We start from the raw sequence: 23,011 nt of genomic DNA on the forward strand, positions 1-23,011 counted from the left end.
CTGGGGAATAGAACAACTGAAAAGAATTAACACTGGCCAAGTGCTAGAACAAATGATCTCTGCAGTCCTCTCCCTCATCTTTTCACAGCAATATTTAAAACAAATTGATGTAGAGTGGGAATCCACATGATACCCAAATGAAAATAAAATACCAGAAAATCTCTGTGTTAGGTCACTTCAAGCCAAAGGTTTTACAAGCCTATGAAGGACATTAGCAAGAAAGCTTCTTTTGTAATTACCCAGCCCAAATCTTTCAATGACATACTGGCCCATGAAACAGAACAACTCACCCAAGGATGACCTCTGGAAATCTGCTAGGAACAATGTTGCAAGCGGTTGAGAATACAGCCTTTGGACCCAATCTTTATAGAGACCTCTAAGTAGTTATTTTGAGATATTAGAGGTTAGTACATCAACCTATAAATATTTAGGTGGCACAATTCAATCCATAACAGGGAGTAGAGAGGAAGCAGAAAGACTGGTTAGAGACCACTGAATTTGTTCAGGTGAGGTTACTTAAAGTTTGCATGAGAGAAACAGAAGTGGAGATGGGGAGAAATAGACAAATTTGGGATATATTTTGGTGGCATATTAATCACAAATTGCTGATGAATTGGTTGTGAGTTACAAGAGTAAGAGAAAAGCAAAGATGCTCTCTAATTTTTTGTCTTGAGAAATCTAATTTATTAGTTGTACAACTCTTGGCAAGTTACCTTTCCTCTTCATTCATAAATGGATGATTTAATGCATAGGGATGTTGACAAGATAAAATCCGTCAAAATAAGTGTGAAGTAATGAAATATACGTATTAGATATTTTCTCTTGATGGGCGATACATTTGTGAAATTTATTTTTTAAATAACAGTGACATTCAAGGATACAACATCCAGTTCAAGAAGTAGATCATCCCCTCTGTGTCTATTTCCTTGCTCCCCTGTTCTCCTTCTGCTGGCCACTCCCACTATTAAAACCATTGTCCTAAATTTTATGTTGATCATATTTTGACTTCATTTAAAAAATTTGTAATTATATTGCATATATTTATGCATAAATAATATATTATCTTATTTTTGAATGCTATTATCTTATTAACTTATTATTGAACTCATTAACTTATTATTATCTTACTAACTTATTATTGAACCTTATAAAAAGTATATCACAGTTTTCTCAAACTAGCTTTTTTCATTCAAATTTCTATTACCAAGTTTCATCCATATTATTGTCTTTAGTTATAGTTCATTCATTTTCACTATAGTATAATATTCCATTGGAACTATCTTTTTTTTAATATTTAATTTTATTTTTTTATTTTATTTTATTTTTCTTAACATTTTATTTTTTTATTTTTCCCCCTCCTCCATCCTCCCTCCCCTCTGATAACCACTAGTTCATCGTCCATATCCATGAGTTTGTTTGCCCTGTTCATTTGTTGCATTTAGGTTTATATCCCACATATAATTGATATCATGTGATTTTCAACCTTTTCTATCTGGCTTATTTTGCCTAGAATTATTATTTCAAGGTCCATCCATGTTATGCAAATGGCAGTATTTCATCTCTTCTTATGGCTGACTAATATTCCATTGTATATATGTACCACAGCTTCTTTAGCCAATCATCTATCGTAGGACATTTCATTCGCTTCCATGTCCTGGCCACAGTGAATAATGCTGCTATGAACATCGGTGTGCAAATATCTTTTCAGATATGAGTTTTCAAGTTTTTGGGATAAATACCCAGTAGAGAGATTGTGGATCATATGGTAAGTCAATTCTTAGTTTTTTGAGGAACCTCCATAGGGTTTTCCATAGTGGCTGTACCAATTTGCAATCCCACCAGCAGTGTATGAGGGTTCATATTTCTCCACTTCCTCTCCAATATTTGTTAATACTTGTCCTGTTAATTATAACCATTCTAACAGGTGTGAAAAGGTATCTCATTGTGGTTTTGTTTGCATTTCCCTAATAGCTATCAGTGTTGAGCATCTTTTCATATATTTGTTGTCCATTTGTATGTCCACTAGGGAGAAGTATCTGTTCAGGTCCTCTGCCCATTTTTTTTGATTGGATCATTTATTTTTGTTGTTGTTGAGTTGCATGAGTTCTTTGTATATTTTGGATATTAGGCCCTTACTCGAGGCATTGCTTGCAAATATATTTTCCCTTTCAGATGATTGTCTCTTCACCTTGTTGACAGTTTCTTTTGCTGAGCAGATTTTAAGTTTGATGTAGTCTCATTCATTTACTTTTGCTTTGACTTCCCTTGCCTTTGAGGTCAAATTCATAAAATCCTCTTTAAGTCCAAGTTCCTTGAATTTTGTTCCTATGTTTTCTTCTATACTTTTTATTGTTTCAGGTCTTATATTCAGGTCCTTAATCCATTTTGAGTTAATTTTGGTGTGCAGTGATAGACAACAGTCTAGTTTCATTCTTTTGCAGGTGGCTTTCCTGTTTTCCAGCACTATTTATTGAAGAGGCTTTCCTTTCTCCACTGTGTGTTTTTGGCTTTTTTGTTGAAAATTATTTGCCCATGTAAATATGAGTTTATTTCTGGACTCTCGATTCTGTTCCACTGGTCCGTGTGTCTGTTTTGCTGCCAATACCATGTCCTTTTCATTACTGTCAGCTTGTAGTACAATTTGAAGTTGGGCAGAGTGATGCTTCCAGCTTCGATTAGTTTTTTCAGAATGGTTTTGGCAATTCGGGGTCTTTTGAGCTTCCATACAAATCTGTTGATTTTTTGTTCTATTTCTTTAAGAAATGCTGATGGGATTTTGATGAAGATTGCATTAAATATGTATAATGCTTTAGATAATATGGTCATTTTAACTGTGTTGATTCTTCCAATCCAGGAACACAGAATATCTTTTAATTTCTTTGTATCTTTTTTGATTTCTTTTAACAAGGTCTCGTAGTTTTCATTATATAGGTCTTTCACATATTTTGTTAAATTTATGCCTAGGTATTTTTTTGTTGTTGTTGCAATTGCAAAAGAAATTATTTTTTCCACTTCTTTTTCTGACAGTTATTAGAGTATAGAAATGTTATAGATTTTGTATCCACAAACTTCACCATATTTGCTTATTGTTTCTAGTAGTGTTCTTGTGGAGTCTTTAGGGTTTTCTATATAGAGAATCATGTCATCGGCAAATAGTGACGGTTTGACTTCTTCATTTCCTATTTGGAAGCCTTTTATATCTTTCTCTTGTCTGATTGTACTGGCTAGGACCTCCAATGTTATATTGAACAACAGTGGCTATAGTGGACAGCCTTGCCTTGTTCCTGATCTTAGAAGGAAGGTTTCTATTTTTTCATCATTAAGTATAATGTTGGCTGAGGGTTTGTCATAGATGGCCTTTATTATGTAACGGTACTTTCCTTCTATACAAATTTTGTTAAGTGTTTTGATCATAAATGGGTGCTGTATCTTGTCGAAGGCTTTTTCTGCATCTATTGATATGATCATATGAGTCTTATGATCCATATCTGACAATGAGGTATTTAGGCCGCCTACTATGATAGTGTTTTGGTCTGTTTCTTCCTTGAATTCTGTTAGTAATTGCTTTATATATTTCGGAGATCCCTGATTGGGAGTATAAACATTAATAAGTGTTAAGTCTTCTTGGTGCATGATTCTCTTTATCATTATGAAGTGTCCCTCAGTATCTTTCTTTACCTTTTTTATTTTGAAGTCTATTTTGTCCAATATTAGTACTGCTACTCCCACTTTTCTCTGAATGCCATTTGCTTGAAATATCATTCTCCATCCTTTCACTTTGAGTCTATATTCGTCTTTGGAGCTGTGTCTCTTGGAGGCAGCATATGTTTGAGTTTTGTTTTTTGATCCATTCTGCAACTCTGCACCTTTTTATTAGTAATTTCAGTCCATTTACATTTAGGGTGATTATTGAAATATGAGGTCTTCTTATAGCCATTTTATCTTTTGCTTTTTGGTTGCTTGGTGTTTCCATTGCTTCCTTGTCTTTGTGTTTCTGTTTTCTTTATTTTGATTGGCTTTTGTGGGTTTTCCCTCTGGTTCTTCTTGTTTTATGTTATATACTTTGATTCTGAATCTTTGGCATGTGGTTACCATTACAAATATGTAAAGGATAGTTATATGTATATACACAGTCGTCCCTTTTCTTCTGCACGTGCCTTATCTCCATTTCCCTTTGCAAATATGGATCTTTGAATCCTTGCTTTTTCAGTCATTATTGTCTCAGTTTGTCCCTATGTATGCTGAACGTTCATTACCATTTTGCTATAGTAAATTTCTTCTTTTTTTAAGCTTATAATGCCCTGTTCCTAGTAAGGGTTGCACTCCTCTGTTTTTATCAGCCTGCTAGTCACCTTAATTCTAATTATGTATTTTTTATCTGTCATTTTGTTTTAGGCGAGTTGACTCCTTTCAGTATTTCCTGTAGTGCAGGCCTCATAGTGGAGTATTCCCTCAGTTTTTATATGTCCAGAAAGGTCTTTATTTCTCCTTCTTATCTAAAGGAGAGATTAACTGGATACATTATTCTAGGCTGATAGCTTCTTTCATTTAATAGTTTGAATATTTGATTCCATTCTTTTCTGGCTTGTAAGGTTTGTGCTGATAAGCCTGATAATAATCTAATGGGTTTTCCTTTATAGGTTACTGTCTTCTTTTCCCTGGCTGTCCTGAGAATTCTGTTTGTCGTTGATTTTTGATAATTTTAATATAATGTGTCTTGGAGAAGGCCTTTTTGAGTTGAGATAATTGGGTGTTCTGTTGACTTCTTGAATTCTAAGCTTCAACTCATTCCTTAGATTTGGGAAATTCTCATCGACTATTTGTCTAAAAATGCTTTCTAATCCCTGCTCCTTTTCCTCCTCTTTGAGAATTTCCATTATTCTCATGTTTCCTCTCCTGATGGTATCAGCTAATTTTTATATTTCTCTTTCATTATTTTTCATTCTTCAGATTCTCTCTTCCTTCTGATTTATTTCTAGATTTCGTCTTTGATATCACTGAGCCTTTCCTCCATTTGGTTAACTCTATTTCCTAAGCTTGTTATTTCATTTTTCAACTCTTGCAGTGTGTTCTTTATCTCTAAAAGGTCTATTTGGTTCTTTTTGAGAGTTTCAATCTCCTTGCTAAAGAACTCATTCTGCTCATCTAGTTGTTTTTCAATTCCTGAAATTGTTGATATAATTTGTTGTAGATCTCATCGAGTTTTTCAGAAGTACCATCCTGAATTCTCTGTCATTTAAGTCCCATACTTCTATTTCTGTAAGCTTATTTTCTGGAGATTTTTCTCTTTCTTTCTGAGATGCCTTGTCATCTTGGTTGTTCATGGTGTTTAATGGACTTCTTCTCCACCTGAGCATTAATGGAAGTGTGTTCTGTTCTGTTTTTGTTTTTGTTTTTGTTTTTTCCAGAAAGATTTATTATATAATGGTCCCTAGCCTGTTGCAAAGAAGGTGTTTTTCTTTTGGTTTTCGGTAGGTGGCATCTAAGCCACTTGGATCTCTGCTTTATATAAAGTGTTAATAATTTCTTTTTTTTTTTTTCCTTATAGATGTCTAATCATGCTCGCTACCCTTAGTCTCAGTTCCTGTCAGTGTTAGCGACAGTTTTGGTAGCATTTGCTCAGATTCCCCTGGGACTTGGTGGTGATCGGTGTCAGAGGGTATGGGGAGAGGGGCCCTCTGGGTTAAGGGATGAGGTAGCGGCTCAGCCTTGGTTTTGCAACCACGTCTGGTAAAAATCAATTGTTGTTTCTCTGCCATCTGCGCGTTCTGCTGTCTCCATTTCTCTGCCTTCTGCCCTGATGACTGGATACTGCCGCTCGCTGTGTGGAGCTCACAGCACTCCCAGGCAGGGCTGTTCAGGGAAGTCGCCGCTCCTTCTCCCTTTCCCCTCCTCTTCCAGGGAGCTCCAGCTGTAAGAGGCAGCTTCTTTGTTTCTCCCAGTCTACTGCCTGACACCTGGGATTCTGACCTGTGGTAGCTGTTATGTGCAGATCCCACACTCAGACATGCTGGTGTGTAGTTTGGGTGTTTTTTGTTGGGTTTTAGATGTTTAGCTTATTGTTCTTTCAAGGGGAGAGATCTGGGGATGTCTCTCACTCTGCTTAGTTTAATCCAATCTAATGAATTATATTTTGGGGGGAACTATCTTGTATTAATTTTTCTAATGATGTACAGTTATGTTATTGCCAGTCTTTTGCTATTTTTTTAAAAAAAACTGTTGTGGGTATTTTGCGAACATTTCCTCTTGCACATATACAAAGTTTATGTTGGATGTATCTTGTTCTCAAAGTGTGAGCTGACTGGCAGCATGGTCATCACAGAGAGTTTGTTAAAAACGTGCAATCTTGGCTCATGCCTGAAAATTTGCAATTTACCAAGATAATCTGTTCTATTCAGATGCATGGTAAGGTTTCAGAAATATTGTGAAAAGAGAATTGCTAATATTGGATATATAAACTTTCAACTTTACAATATAATGCCAAATTGTTTACCTACATAGTTGATCCAGTTTACATTCACAACATTAATCAATAAGAATGGTTACATCTCCAGTTCTTTAAACTGTCAAAGTTAATTTTTGACAGTTGAACAGGAAAAGATGATGTCTTTTTTTGTGGTTTTAATTTATGTTTCTTAGCTTTTTAATGAGTTGACCATCTTTTTGTTATAGTATTTTCTATTAAATCTCTATTCAGGATTTTGCCCATTTTAAAATTGGAATGTCTGCATTTTCCTTATTGATTTGATGCGCTTCATTTTATATTGTTGTTATTAATCCTCTGTACATAATACACTTTGCAATTATCTTAGTTTCTGTTTTTCCATTCACTTCCTTTTACAATATTTTTTGATGAATAGAAGGTCTTAATGATGTAATCAAGTTCATCAATCTCCTTCTTAATGATTTGTTTTAAGAAAGAATTTCTGACTCCACATTAAAATATATATATATTCATCTATCTTTTCTCCTAAACATTTTAAAGTTTCGTTATTGAAATTTAAATTTTTAATCTATTTGAGATTGATTTCTGTGTGTGATATAAAGAATTCAAGTTGATAATTTTTTGTTATATGTTACCAATTTTTTCACTAATTTTTATTGACTAGTTTCTACTCTCTCTAGTGATATACAATAATATGTATATCATATATCAAATTTCCATCTAAATGTAAATATGGTTCTAGATTTTCTATTCTATCTTATTGGTCATTTCTTCTATTCTATGCCAGTACCACAGTACCTAAATTATTATCACTTTATGTAGTCTTATCTTTGGAAAAGTCCATCAATTTTCATTTGGTGTGTCTTGGCTATTCTTGGTTCATTGATTTTCTACATAAAGTTTAGAATCAGTTGTCGAGTTCACAAAAAAAAGTTAAAAACTACACTGGAAGTTCTTTTTCTTTTTCTTCTGCTATCAATTTTCTTTTAGTGTCTTCCCTGGCAAACCTCTACAGGCAAAGTTACCTAGGACTGTAGTTTGCAGAGTCCCATGCCCAGTATGACACAGTATAAAAAAATGTCATTAGATCTGAGCTTCAATAATAATAAATAAATGGTACTTTCATAATTTTTAATAATATATCTGTAGAATCTTTTGTATTTTCTATCTAAACCGTCATGTAATCTGCAAAATTTTAGAGTTTTATTCTCTTTTTTAATTCTTAATGCATTCCATGTCTTTTTCCATTGTGACAACAAATTCTGCCAATAAACTGTTGAATAGAAATAGTGATAGTAAATATCTTTTCTTTATCCTATATTTTAAGGAAATCATTCCTATTTAAATTAAATACTTATTACATTAATGTCCAGGTCAGTAACAGGATTGAAGGCTATAAATTTTACTTGAATTACTAATATTGCAAAATTAAACTCATTTTGGCATACAATATTTTCACTATTATTTGTCTATTTTTAGGTTTCTATTCTGATGTCTTCTTTGACCTATAAATGTTTTAGAATTGTTTTCTTAATTTGCAAGTATACATGAATTATTTTTGCAAACTTCTAATATAGTTTTTGAATTGAAAATGGAACATATAAGCCACCTAGTCTTTAAATTTTATCAAAACAAATTTGGGTTGTGGCCACGTATAAAATCAATTTTTTTAAATGCTCTATTTGAATTTGAAAAGAATGTTAGTTCTCTAATTTTTGGATATAAAAGATCATATCTGTCCATTAAATTAATGTTGAAAATTTTGTAGTGTTTATGTTATATTTTTGCTGATTTTTAATCTACTTGAATATTAATAATTTAAAGAAATGCTTTAAAATTTATCACAATATTGTTAGAATTTTTCAGAATTCTCCTATAGTTAAACACATTTTGGTACTATGTCATTAGTTACAAATATATTTTGTATATATTGATACTATTTCATTAGTTACAAATATATTTAAAATTATTATAATTTTCTATAATATTAGGTTGTGATGCTGTGAACATTTTCATTGCTAACTATGCATTTTCTAGAAAGAGTGTTTTGTCTGATATACCAGATCTTTCGCTAATATTTACCCAATATATCCATTATGAATGTCAATTTTGGTAGGGGAAAATTTATTGGACTTATTTACTAATGAATCCCTAACACTTAAGCCACTCCTAGAATATAGTAGAAGCTCAATAAATAATGTTTAATAAATTAATGAAAAAGTTACAGATGGAGGCACAACAGAAAGAGTTGTTAATTCTAGCTTAGAATTTTGATAAATAATTGATAAAGAATATTATTTTTATAATAAAAGATATTAATTCTATCTGAGAATGTTCAGAAGGATTTATGGCAAAGGGACAGAGTAGCTTAAGATGAGTCTTGGAAGATGTGTAGGTGTTTCCAAGTAGAAGGGGAATAGAGATTCCAGGAAGAAAGGACAGATTTTTCCATATATGACAGAGCAAAATCAGCTGCAGATTGGTAAGTATGGTTGCAGTATCAAGTGACTTAAGATGGTGCATGGTGGTGGAATCTAGCAAGGCCTACTAAGAGATGAAGCTCTAGAGGTAACTAAAGACCAGACTACAAAGGGCCTTTGATATTCTGAGGTGCCTTGTATGCTGTGTTGAAGAGGTTAAACCACATCTGTAAATGATGGTGCATTATAGAATAGTTTTAAACAGGTAAATAATAAAGAACCAAGTTTACATATTAGAAAACTCACTCCAATAACATTGTGGATGATGAAGCTAGGAAAAATATGATAATCTTTAAAAATCTAGATGAAAATTAAGCAAATCTTAGAATAAAGCAGTGACAGCATGAATAGAGTGGAGTTTATTTTAGGCACAATTCATGGATGAGGTAGCTCAGGCTCTTGAATATTTTTAAAACATAGAATATACTGTTTTATAGAAAAACAGGTTCATTTTAAGGGAAAAAGGTACACATGTAGGTGATAACTCTTTGGACCAACCAAAATGTGAAAGAGGAGTTACTACAAAGCAAAAGTGGAATATTCAGGTCATTGAAGTGAGATAAAGATGCATGGGACCTCACCCATTTTATGTTGCCTGAATTTCAACTTTTCTCTGCCTGTGTTCTGTTCAATTTCTTATTTCTTATTAGGAAACAAAAGCTATGAAATGCATGAGTGAGTAAATAAATATAACTAGCTAAATATTTTAAAAATATTTCATATATTTACTGCATGTCTATTAACTTTTATTGTTATTTTATATAAATTTTTAATTATGATAGTAAAGTTATTTTAGAGTTCACTTTAAATAAAATGAACATTTTCTTTTAAGTAAACTGTTAAGCAAGTATTTATAATGGTATCAAAATCTAACCAAAGAAAATCTAAGGTCATCATTATGATAAAATTACAGCTATAGAAAAGGTGGGGGGAAAGGAGCCCAAAACTTAAAAGATTATAAGGACCTAAAAATGGTTCTTTGTAAAATCAACCTTTTAACCTCACTAGTATTTCTGAAAATAGCTATTACCAGTCAGAGAAATTTTAACTAAAAAATCAATGTTCCTCTGGCTCATTTAGTGGTATACTATTCATCTGTATTTTTGTTTTTGTATTATTGAGCATGATAATTTATCATGAACCTTAAAGCACCAGTACATCATAGTCCTCCTTCCCATGAAGGCATGACCCAGTCCCGATTTTCAAATGGAGATGTCGGGACTTTTCTCATTTTTCCATTTGTAGGCCCCAAATCAGTGTCTACAGTTAAATCTCTAGTGACTCAATCTTAAGAAAGAACCCATATGTCTCAATGCTTTAATTCATTTATATAGTTTTTATCCAGAAGGAGACAAAATCAGAATCAATGTTGTTAGTGACACAGTAGAGAGAACTTCCTGTTTTAAATTCACTCTGTTGTTAACCATTTCCCTTAGGTACCTTCTTAAAAATTTAATCAAAATGTATCCTAAGCTATCTCTCTTGAAAAAGTACCGGCTATGTCACTGAAAGCAAAAGGAGCAGAGCCCGGCAAGAAGTATTTATAAACCAAATCTGGAGTCAACTGGGTGGTAGAAGTGTCTCATGGTATTTTTATGAAATTGTCATTTTTATTCCTTGCTTACTTATGAATAAATTAAGGGTTAGAGAGCTTAAATAAAGTTACAATATGAATAAATATCATTCTTATGTACATATATTTCAAATAGCAGTCCTCTTTCTATTCTGCTTCCTTAGAGAAAATGATTCTTCTACTTTTTAACTCTGGGATTTTAATAGCTTGATCATAGTGTTCTTACTAATTTGGTGTTTTGAAAGATGTGTGTCACTGACCACCAGAACCACCAGAGATGTTCTTTGAAAATGTGGAATTTCACATTGCATAACTTACTACTGAGTCTGCATATCTGGGACATTGTGTCTGGTAATCTGCATTTAGAAAAGAATTCCAGTATGCTAATTACACACTTGAAATTTTTAAAAAACACTATTCTAACTGGAGTTAGGAAGAACTGAGGGAAGAGTATATAAAGGAGTCTCCATATATTCTTCTTTCACTAGGGCTGTCACTATGAGTGGAGGAGCAAGCAGGAAGCATCTCTTCTCCAGCTCTTTCCTGGAGAGATGGGGTCTGTCCTCTAGAAAGAGAAGCTATTCCATAACAGGATCTAACTAGTGCTTTTTCAGATGCTTCTACAAGAAAGTATCTTGTGCTGAATTTGGTCCTTGTCAACCAACCTTAACTACAAAGGGAACTGTTGTTTTAAAAGTTATAGTTTTGATTTTTAGGCTTAAGAATAGCATATAACTTTGGATAGAGATAAATCAAATGCTTTTAAAGGTGTAGGCTGTCAGCTGACCAAATGTTTTCCTTAAGTGAGATAAAGAAAAAGCTCATATAAGTCTATAACATTCTATTTTCATTTCTTTTATATTACAGTCTTCTATATTACAGTCTCATTAAAAAGAAATGTGGCATGAGAATGCTTTTATAGATCAGGAAACTTACCTTTATGTAGAATGACATGACAAAAATACACGGTGTACCTAATGTAACATACATTTTACATATTTGCCAGTCAACTCAGTCTTAATTGATGATAGTCCTTAGATGATAGGCCATTTTACTAAAAGACGGAATTCACTAAAAATGTTCTGTTAAAACATATGCTTTGGAGAGGTGCTTCCTTTGTTTTAGGTACACTTGAGACTATATGTGCACTCATATGGAATGAGTATATTTTTGCTTGCATGATGGCTCCAAACATATGCTTTATTATTAACTACTTTAATTAATAAAGTAGAAGTTATTTTCATAAATTATGTGCATATTATTTCCCATCGTATAGAATCATGGGTATCCATAATGTAGAAAGCTGAAAGCTGAAAGCTGTTATTACTGTATTCTAAACTCTAACTTTATGTTACAAATGTATTGGCTTCGAGATAAATTAATATTTTTAAGTCTTATTTTCAGAAACTTTTATATACATTCAACATTTTCATTCCTGGAAGTTATCCACCATTTTTGCTTAACAACCAACCAAGCAGTAATTGCTGAGATCTTAACTCTTCTTATTTAATTGAATGTTATTAGATAAGAATCAGTAAAACCCTCAGAAATGGGAATAACAGCAAATATCCAAGCAAGTTGTGAGATTTAAATACTGCATTATGATTTATAAGATATATATATATATATATATATATTTGCTCATTCAGATGACCAGAATATATTTTTCATATAATTTTGGTCTTTGTCCATAGTTCTTGGCTCACAGCTCCAAAACCCCTTGGAATTTTCTGTGATAAGAATGATAAAGATATCTTTTGTTATGTTAATGAAGCAACTTTTGAAAAACCTTCCAGTAACCTAAGGGTAGAAGTCTGGTAGACAGGAGAATCAACCATGCGATTAGAGGGTTCAAAATTTTGGTCCACCCTCACCACCACCTCTGGGAGACGGTAGGGACTGGAGACTGAGTTCAATTGCCAATGACCAATGATTTAACAAACCATGCCTTCGCAATGAAGCCTCCATAAAACCACAGAAGGATAGGGTTTGGTTCAGAGAGCTTTCAGGTTGGCGAACACGTGGGTATTATGGGAGAATGGTACACTCTGAGAGGGTATGGAAGCTCCATGCCCTTTCTGCATACCTTGCCTTTTGCATTTTTTCCATCTGGCTGCTCCTGAGTTATATTCTTTTATAACAAATTGGTAATCTAGTGAGTAAATGAATTTCCTGAGTTCTTTGGGCTGCTCTAGCAAATTAATCAAACCCAAGGAGCAGGTCTTGGGACACTCACTTGATGTCCAGAGAATTGTTTGGTGGTGGTGGGGAACCCCTCCACCCATGAATTGGAACTGGGATCTGTATGCTTTCAGGTACAGATCTGTAAGATGTGTTTAAAAACTCCTTGCAAGTCGATGCTGGAAGCAGACAATTTATTTAGTGGAAAATTCTATTTAACATCAGTAAAATATTGTAGGCTATCGGTTTTTGTTTTTGTTTTTTAATTTTAATTTTAATTTATTACAGTCATACACTGCTTAATGGAGATATGTCCTGAGAAATGCATTGTTAGGTGATTTTGTCATTGTGCTAAAATCGTGGAGTACACTTATACAAACCTACATGGTATGGCTTACTGCACACCTAGGTTGTATGACATAGCTATTGATGCTAGACTACAAACCTATACAGCATGTTACTGTACTGAAGATGCTGTGCAATTGCAACACAATCGTAAGTATTTGAGTGTTAGAACATAGAAAATGTACTGTAAAATTACAGTATAAAAGAAAAAATGATACACTTTACAGGGCACTTGAATGGAGCTTGCCGGATGGGAAGTTGCTCTGGGAGAGTCAGTGAGTAAGTGCTGAGTGAATATAAAAGCCTAGGACATTAGTGTATATGACTATAGATTATATAAACACTGTATACTTAGGCTGTACCAAGTTTATAAAACAACACAAGATTAAATCAAGCATAAGAGAACATGATGAAATCAAGAAATGTAAACATGAGATGTATGAAGCTGCTGCTGGTGTAACACAACATACAGTTTCACAGCAAACTTATTTTCTATAAGTAAAAAGGCTACACTCTGAAATAAAGATGAGAAGTATAATATAGTAAATACATAAACCAATAACATATTCATTATCATTATCACGTATTCTATACATAATTATGTTATACTTTTATATGACTAGTAGTGCAATAGTCTTTTTTTACAACAGCATCATCACAAATGCATGAGTAATGCATTGTGCTACAATGTGATGATTGCTGTGACATCACTAGGAGATTGAAATTTTTCAGTTCCATTATAATCTTATGAGACCACCCTCATGTATGTGGTCTATCATTGACCAAAATGCCATTATAGGGCACATGGCTGTATTTTATCCATGAAAGAGATGAATTTCAAAAGAAGTCAAACACAATGATGCTATTTGCTATGTTTTATTTTGCTCTTAGCTTGTTAAACATAACATGCAAATAATAAAAAAAAGAAATATACACTTGCCTTAAAGTGAAAAATAATTCTAGAAAAGTTTCTCTAGGTAAATATATAAATTCTTAATACTAAAAATTCTGCTTTAAACATATGTGACTTCATGAATTTTGTTTAGTATTTTGCAAAATCATTGCTCTCAAAATTCACCACTTGTTTTTCAGCTAACCAAAGTTGAACATATTAAGAAAATTTGGTTCAAGACAGTAAACTTCCATATGTATGTAGTCCATGCTTTTGGGTACATTAAGTTAAGATTTAAGAATCACAAAACTTGGCTGACTTCCATGCAACCACCAAAATGCTTTGCACATCATTTGACATAGATATGTAGAAAACACTAAACTTACAAATAAAGCATTAACTGTATGTGTGTGTGTGTGTGTGTGTGTGTCTGTGTCTGTGCTTGTGATGAAATAGGCCTGCCTTTCATCTTTTCTTTTAAAAAAAGTAGTAAAATGTTTACAAAACATTTTTTTCTCAGAATTTAAAATCAATGGAAGTAATAAAGAGCAACAACGACAAAAAAATGGACACACAACAAAACATAATCATAGATTGTTGCTCCAGGGTACACCTCAATATAATTGAAATTAGCAGATATTAGTTAAGGGTGATTTCATTTGCTACCCGTAGACATTCATACATATCAGGTGGCAGACTAGTCTGGGTGATGTGATTACCATCCAAACGCAAATGCTTGATCTTGGAGTAGGATAATGGTCCCAGGATCTTACAGAAGCTCCTTACTTCGAACTCTGGAAATTAAAGAATGGAAAGTTGTAATCATGTTTTGTTTTTTATTACATGAGCTTGAAACAATCATTAAAAAAATCTCAATTTGGCACTGAGGGGCTGTTGGAATTTCTGCTATAGACAACCTTTCCCCTTTCCCACACTGGCCCTCCTTTCACTGGTCTTTATATCTCCAAATTCTTCTGCATTTGTATCTCTCTCCTTTCTTATCTCAGAGAAGGAGGTAGCCCTGCTCCTGCTGCAAATCTCCACTCACCATATCTAACAGGATTTCTTCAGCCCTCGAACATCTTAAATTCCACTAGCATTTTGGCTAGTCTGTGTAGCTTTTCTCCTAACCACAAATGTTTATAGTGTTGAATCATATACTGCCACATAGTGAGTTTTGTACTGGAAACAATTATGAGAGTTCCGCTCTGATAGCTTGACTGTGTATTGTATAACAAGCAAGTTTTCTCTTAGATACAAGAAGGAGCATGTGGCATTTCGGAGTTGGCAATCAGGGTCTTCTACAGGAGACCACCCTAACCTTACTAAGAGTTACAGGAAACTGTTGCAGAAATACAAAGTATCCATTAACAAGGTTCACTGTAATTTTTCAGGTAAGAGTGTCAATATTCTTATCTCGCATGACCAGAGAACTAACTTACATGGCATAAAGATGCTCGGTTTCAATAGATTATTTTACAGATGTAATTGTTGTATTTGTGAATCAGTTTTTCCCACACGATTTTTTATTTAGAAAGTTTATTCAAGAATCATAGGTTTCTCTTCAGTCATGCTCTGTTAAAGAGTAAGGTGGGGATTGGTAAATGTCAATTTCCCACCTGAATCTGTATTGCTTAAATTGAAAAATGTCTCAGAAGATGGGAAGAGTGCATAAATAGTCCAAGTGAATCAGGTCAAGCTCCCACCCATAAGATAAATGAAAAATAAACTATGGCAGCAAGCAAAAGGAAGGAGAAACTGTAGAAAAATAAAATGGGGTAAAGGGTTATGTATAAGAAAAGGGGCTCTGTAATACTATTTTAAAAAACGTTCCAAATCCTTATCATATTCCTTCCCTCTTTAATCTTCCTCACAGTCTTCATGAAAACACTGTGAAACCACAAACACAGGGATAACAGAGATGGACAGTGGTCATAGCAGAATAATATGTTGAGTCCCAAGTAAAACTGTCAGGGATGACAATGAAAATATACAGGCTGCTCTGGAGATAAATAGGAGAAAAAAGCCTCTGCTGGCTATGCCTCTTCTGGATTTGTTTGTCCCTCCCTCAGCTAGATCATGCCAAGAAATAAATGAAGGAGGCAAATAATAAGAATTATCAAGCCATAGCACAGCAGAATTAGCCCAGAATATTAAATTTAAATAAATTAGTGTTTAAAGTCTATTATCTTATTATTATTATTTTTTTAAAATCTGGACATTCTAAAGACAGGCCAGATATTGGATAAATAACTAAGCTGGAACTCTTATGTAGTTCAATTAGGTTGATATTTTGTTGACATTTTAATTCATTTTTTTAAATGGAGTCAGAAACTATTTGTGTTGCACAGCTTAGGCATTTAAAAACTTGAGGATACATCAATTAAACACAAGCACAGCCTTCTACTTACTTTCAAGTTCATTGACCTCCAGGTAATAGTTTTCAAGGTTTTCATGGACAGTTGGTATATTTTTAAGCTTATTATAGGAGAGATCCAGCTCAAGCAGGGATGAAACATTAAAAGAATTTCCAGGTATTCCACTATCGGCCAGTTCATTATGAGATAAGCGCAGATACTGCAGTCCCTTAAAACGCTTGAAATACTCATCGGGGATATTGCTGATCTTGTTGTTGTCTAAGTAGAGAGTTAGAAGAGATCCTGGGAGACCAGAAGGCAGTTTGGTCATCTGATTGAAGCTCAAGTCAAGGTACTCAAGTGACTTAAGGCCTTTAAAAGCAGCTGAAATGCCATCATCTTTCAGTTGATTGTGTTGAAGATGGATGAAGGTCAGGTTTACCAGTCCCTCAAAGGAGCCGAGCTTCGTGATCTTGTTATGAGTAAGCTGCAGGTCCTCCAGAGATTTGGGAAGTGGGGCCACAGATTCTGTCAGATTGTTGTAATTTATATGCAGCTTCTTCAGTTGTTTCAGTTTAGAGAAAATTTTTCCTTTTACTTTGGAATTTTCTAGAAGGTTATGATCTAGAATGAGCCACTGCAGATCAGTTACGTTTTCAAAGGCCTTTTCATCAATATGGTCGATCTGGTTATTCCTAAGGTAAAGGTACTTGATTCCAGGAGGCACCATTGGCACACTTTTCAATTTCAGATCATCGCAGTACATGGCTGTAGGAAAGCTTTCAGGGCAGTTACATTCTGGTGCACAGTTTGGTGACGATCGCCCATACATCGATAGGGGGAAATCGTAATCATCGTAGTACTGGCTGCTGGCACCACCGATTAGTGCCAAGAGAAGAGTAAAGGCGCCTAGATTCATTTTTTAGGCAATTGTTTTGAATCCTAAATAGAGGGAAAACATGTAATTATAAATAGTATAATTTCAGGAAAAGGATATTCGATTTGTAATGTTAAATTCATTACAAAATGTGTATTTTATTATTTAATAATGCTTTTTTAGTGCATCTTATGATGTATTTTTAGTTCTTATTTAAGTATGAGAATAAGGAAGGATCGGGTTAGATTTCATACACATGCGCCCCCTTCTGGGTGAGCCAGGACTAATTGTTCCAGTCATTCTCTCCAGGTTACTTAAATAACTTCCTGTAAGAGGTTTATGTGTGGTACCTACTGACCACCACTTTAGAACACTGCTTCAGAACACTCTTCAAAACCAGAAAAAAAAATGAAAATGAGAAGATAATTGTAAATTGTATTCTCTACCCTACCATTCAACATCATTAAAATGTCTCATTAAGAAGATCCTTACTGAGAACATGAGCAATCTGTGGTTTTGCCTGGAGGAAAGCTGTGTGTGGGGGGGGAGAAGGTGGAGGGGAAAGGAGGGAGTAAATTCCTTTAAAAATGTCTGGTTATTGTTGGTTCTGAGGAAGGGGAAGAGAATTCTTGCTGTGGGTGTGTGTGCATATTATTTCAACTTTTATTCAATATACTATACTTTTAGGCACATTACAAAACTGTGTACTGAAATTAATATTTAGCATATAAGTTTTAGGTAAACTAAAGTGTATTAATCAGAGAAATATCACAAATTCTAAAAATGTTTAAACCTAGGAAGAGATTCAACTGATAAAGATATTATTTTCTAAGTTTTGAATTACAGTTTTTCTTTCTGCTAAAAACTAACAAATTGAAGAATGCATGCTTCACTTACTTGATTTTGCTATTCTTACAGAATGGAAGTGAGAGAGAGCTGAGAATTGAGGAAAGTCTGTATTTAACAGTGTCATTAAGAGCCATGTAGAAAAGAATACAATTGAGAATTAAAAACAATTTGTAACAGTGATGTTCTCTTGTGAACATGTTTTTAAGGTGAGATTCAATAAAGTATGTTTTAATTGCTTGGAGAAGTACAGGTTCAGTAATTTAGGTCAAGGGAAATATGACATAGGAGTTGGACTTTTGCAGGGTGAAGAGTTTTGGACGAAGAGAAGTTGGTAACGTTCTTAATGTGAAGCAAGATCCACATTCCAATAGACACCATAAGATAGTGAGAAGTGTGGTGCGAACTTTTGGATCTAGGTAATTTGGGGTAAGTAGGATATTTAATATCGAGAAGTTTAAAACATTTATTCTTTGCTTAACTTGGAATTATGAGGCAATTTATTTTAGCAGATAAAACACTAAAAAGGGTGTTAGAAACATTCTGATAGCTAAGTAATGTAACACGTAACCAGATTCTTAGTAAATTATTTCCTAAGATAATGATGAAGTCATTTAATGGAGTCGACAGGACTTGGCCATGAGAACAATTACACAGTACAAATTCTTTTTAAGTTACAGTATATTAATGTTGTAAAGATTTGTCTTGTTTCATTAATAAGCTTCTACCTTACTTTAATTCAGTATACAGTAAAATAGACTTTGGTAACTATAATGTGAGTATTGACTAGTAATGCAAAAATGCTTCCATATTTTTTGACAGAATAAAAACAAGGGCTCTGAATTCAAAGAGAGTTTGTAGGCATATAATGACTCCACTGTGAAGCATACGTGCACTTTATTTACTTTTCCCCCAGTTTTTTTCAAATACCTGTGGTTATGAAGGAAATACTTTTTTGAAAAAGTAAATCATGTTTCCCAGAATTTCTTCAAAACATGTTCATTACGGCTTACATTCAAAACATCTTTTAAATTAACAAAATAGAAATAAGAAGGTCTAAGTCTTTTAACTCACATTTTATAACAACATAAAATGTTTATGGCAAATTATAACAAACTATAATAATATATGTGTGGCAAAATATTTTGAATACTGATCGAAATGGTCTTTTTTGCTGCAAAATTAGGTTCTAACAATACTAACATATATAACTAATTAGCATAAAGTAACAAATATTTTAATTGCCATACATTTTCACTGTCTAGTTTAAATATTTTCTCATTCCAAACCTGAAACTTTTTATAACTTCTTTTGCCAAGCAATACAGCATTCGTTGTATAAAATTGATCTCAAATCCATAAATCATGGAGAACATACTAAGCAAACTGTGAAAGTAAAGCTCACAGCTATGGATATGCTGTTGAATAGCAATTGGCAAAGTTGCTCTGGAATTTTCTCTGTTCCTGTTACAATAAACTCTGTCCCAAACAGTCAGCATCCCCAGTGCTATAGTTAAAACAGCACTTACCTTACTGTCTTGACTCTGCTTTCGTTAATTCTTAAAGCAGATGCACTGTGGACAAGAATCCACCAATATATGCTGTAAACTCTGTCAGGACGGAACTGGCTGCCAGATTCTTAGTGATACAAGAGCTGGGGTGGGAGTGGGGGGGCGCAGTGGGGGGGTGGGGAAACCCAGCCCAGTCACGCCAGTCTCTGAATGGAGTTATGTCATTGTAGGGATCTGGTGGTGTGGCATGTGAAAGCTCTGCTCTCTAACGAAGTGCAGGTGGACGTGGTGAGCAAGGACAGCCCAGTGCATTCCCTATGGAATGGGAGAGGGATGTGTTTAACTAGCACGAATGCCATAGCTGTCAACCGAGAATCGAGTCTTGCTGCAAGTGAAGCATCTACAGTGAGAACATTTCTCTTGCAAAGCTCTTTACTTCTGTAGCTGTGACGATTAAGTTCGATTCTCTCAGCCAACTATCATGTTCATCTGAAGGTCTCATAAATCATAAACAATAAATAATTCCAGGAAAATGCAAATGAGCAGACTCAGAGGAATATAATCCTTTTGCCCATTACTCTAAATCTATATTGATTTACTTGGACTAACTTAACTTTTGGCCAGGAGGGTAACTTACATTAGTTTCTAAAATGTGAAAAATGCTTCATTTACACTCTGATACAAATGATAAATATCATTTTCAGTTTACTTCTTATGTTAAGGGGACATATTTTATACTATTCAGGTCTGGAACCAATCAGCAATGTCCTGCCTGTTTCTTATTTTGTGGATTTAATTTAGGAATTCATCCAAAATCTTACTTAGGGACAGTATTCTATAGCTTAATGCCAAAAAACATAAAAGAACATGAAAAAAAAGTATACTAAAAATATCACAAAGCAATAATTTTTCACTCTGTCATTGCATGCTAGCAATATATATATTTTTTTCAAAACTAAAAGTTATGCAATGCTGTAATCTCCCAAAGGCCTAGTTTGATATATGTTTTCTTGTCACAGTTTCTGATGCATGCTTCTGGCAAATGAGAGATCTACTCAATTCTTTGTCTATTTCATTTTTTGATTGTATCAGATGTACTTACAGAATTTTTTTCCAAAATTTTCATTTCCTCATGTTTATAAGAATCAGATATTTTAGAATTTGAATTTAGAATTGTAAGAATTTTCCTTTTTAAAATAATTTAAATATATCATTTTTAGTTATGAAACCTGTGAAAAGATATTTAGGCTTCATGATCATGAATAAATTTACCTAAAAATTTAATATTAAAGTCAATGCCTCATCTTTGTTATAGAACTGTTAAAAAAATGATAATCTTCTTGAAAGTAACCCATAGAATAGTAGGGTGATACATAACATACTATCATTATTATTTTAGGAAAATTATAGAAAGACCTCAGTTTTATAGTAGAGGAAATAAACTTAGAAAAAATCGGGATAAAATGACAAATAAACCAATCACATATAATTAAGTGGCTCATTGTAAGAAAATAGTGAAAACAATTCTAAGTATAACTTCAAGTGTGTCAAATTATATAATCTGAGATTTTGTTTGAAAAATTCCAGCTGTTTGCTCTTAGAATTTTTCTTAATAACGTGATAGCTTCTTTTTTCTGACTTTAAGTGTTATGCTTTAAAATCCATATAAGTATTTTTATCACATTTTTGGAAGTAAAAATGAAGACTCAGAAAGTCTAAATAATTTGTTAAAAGTCACCTAACAAGTTAGTTAATGGAAAAACAAAATCATGAACATCTTCAGCCATCAGGAGGAGGGTGAACAGGATGAAGCTGACACAAGGTAGATAATATAATAAGTTTAAAATATTTTATAGACAATGTTATCAGTTGAGAAAAGTTGAAATATTAACTAGACAATAGTTTTTAAATAGCAAAAAATTAACTAAGCCACTGTTTCATTCTTTGTATATCACACACTCACATGAATGCACACACCCACATAAACACTTTGATATACTTCTGGGTGACAAATGAGCTTTCCGCCCCAGCACATGGTGATTTGGGTCATTTGTGCAATGGATGTTGGAGGTTTCATCAATATCCATGTTAAAATGACTGACTTGCCCTTTCTGCCCACCAACTGGGATCCTCTGTTACCTGAGACTACCAGGAATGATGAGCACCATTATTCCACCTCATTCTGAGTACAACCCAGGTCACTACAACTTGACTGTTTCCTTTTCTATAACCATTCTGATGGCAGATTTTGCTTATCTCAGTCTAGCTCTAGAATTCTGAAAAGTCAATCCTGAAATAGGAAAGTAATAGGACCCAGATTTTGTGAAAAGATAGATATAAATTTAAAAATTTACATAGCAATCTACCAAGAGTGAAAATGAAAAAAAAAAATTATGTAATCTTGATAGCTTTAGTATCTTTAGTACCTTTAAACTGGGTATGATGATGTCTGTAGGAAAACTTATGAACATCATAGGATATCGTGTGTATAATGCTATTGATATAGAGCTTGGCATAAAAAAAGGGATTGATACACTGGAATGCTTAATATCTTATAGCTCTTATAAGTTATTATTTGTAGAGTCATAAAATCACAGATTTTTAATTAATTTCAGAGATCATCTAATCGATGGGTACTATTAGACAAATTTCTCGAGTTCTGTTGCAGTTCTTTTATTTTCATGTGAAGAGCTAAATCTAATGTGTTTCTAGTACTCCATCTAAACAAACCCTTACATTGTTCTCCTTTTTGGGTAAATGAATAGTTTTACACTCTTGCCTGCACTCTGTCCAAGTGATATGTGACTGTGCAACTACATGAGTGAAGTAATCTGAGAGCATAGGATATGATAAAATATAATGACAATTTTCTATAAGTAGAGGAGAAAGTTCTGTTTTCATCATTTTATATATGGGTGCTTCGAACTATTTTCTTATTTCATATTTCATAAAAGTAGTTCACTTTAGCATTGGAAAATTCAGGGGAAAAGAAGAAAATAAGAATTTTAGCACATTTGGAGAATATTTACAATTGAAAGATGAGAACAAATATTCTAGCCCAGAGATAATTATCTTTTGGTGTTTCTTCTTAAGGGATAAGTGTGTACACACGCAAATTCATAGATACTTTGATTTTCACAAAAATATAGAATATTATGTTTGTAGTTTTCTATCCTTTTCCACATAAGAATTAGCTGAGGATAATTTTCTATATAATTAAATATTATTTTTAAATATAATTTTTATTTACTACATGAAATTCTGTTATATAGATGTATCATAAAGTAGTTATTTTTTTAATATTACAATGAAAATGTTCTCTTATAACTTGTAAAGCATTATCACAAACAATGAAAATTTATTCTTCGAATTGTTTGTACCTACCTTGCTCTTCTAAACAAACACACCTTAAATAAAAATATTTTTTAGTAAGTGGTTTGCGTTTTCAATCAGACAATAAAGGAATGGATTTGAAAGTTCTTTCTCTCCTCACACCAATCTTATT

The 23,011-nt window shown here is 33.3% G+C and overlaps 1 protein-coding gene across 1 annotated transcript; it reads right to left on the reverse strand.

Annotated features, from left to right (window-relative positions):
• Positions 1-13,544: 13,544 nt before the first annotated feature.
• On the reverse strand, positions 13,545-19,671 carry LUM (lumican). The gene is made up of 3 exons (XM_039869021.1): positions 19,525-19,671; positions 16,328-17,215; positions 13,545-14,710 (listed from the first exon to the last, which is right to left on the reverse strand). Exons 2-3 carry the CDS (start codon positions 17,190-17,192, stop codon positions 14,556-14,558), a joined length of 1,020 nt encoding a protein of 339 aa, XP_039724955.1. The 5' UTR covers positions 17,193-17,215; positions 19,525-19,671; the 3' UTR covers positions 13,545-14,555.
• Between the last annotated feature and the right edge of the window lie 3,340 nt (positions 19,672-23,011).

This window comes from Pteropus medius, unplaced genomic scaffold, assembly GCF_902729225.1.
Source record: "Pteropus medius unplaced genomic scaffold, Ma_sr-lr_union100, whole genome shotgun sequence".
In the NCBI taxonomy this organism is placed as follows: Eukaryota; Metazoa; Chordata; class Mammalia; order Chiroptera; family Pteropodidae; genus Pteropus; species Pteropus medius.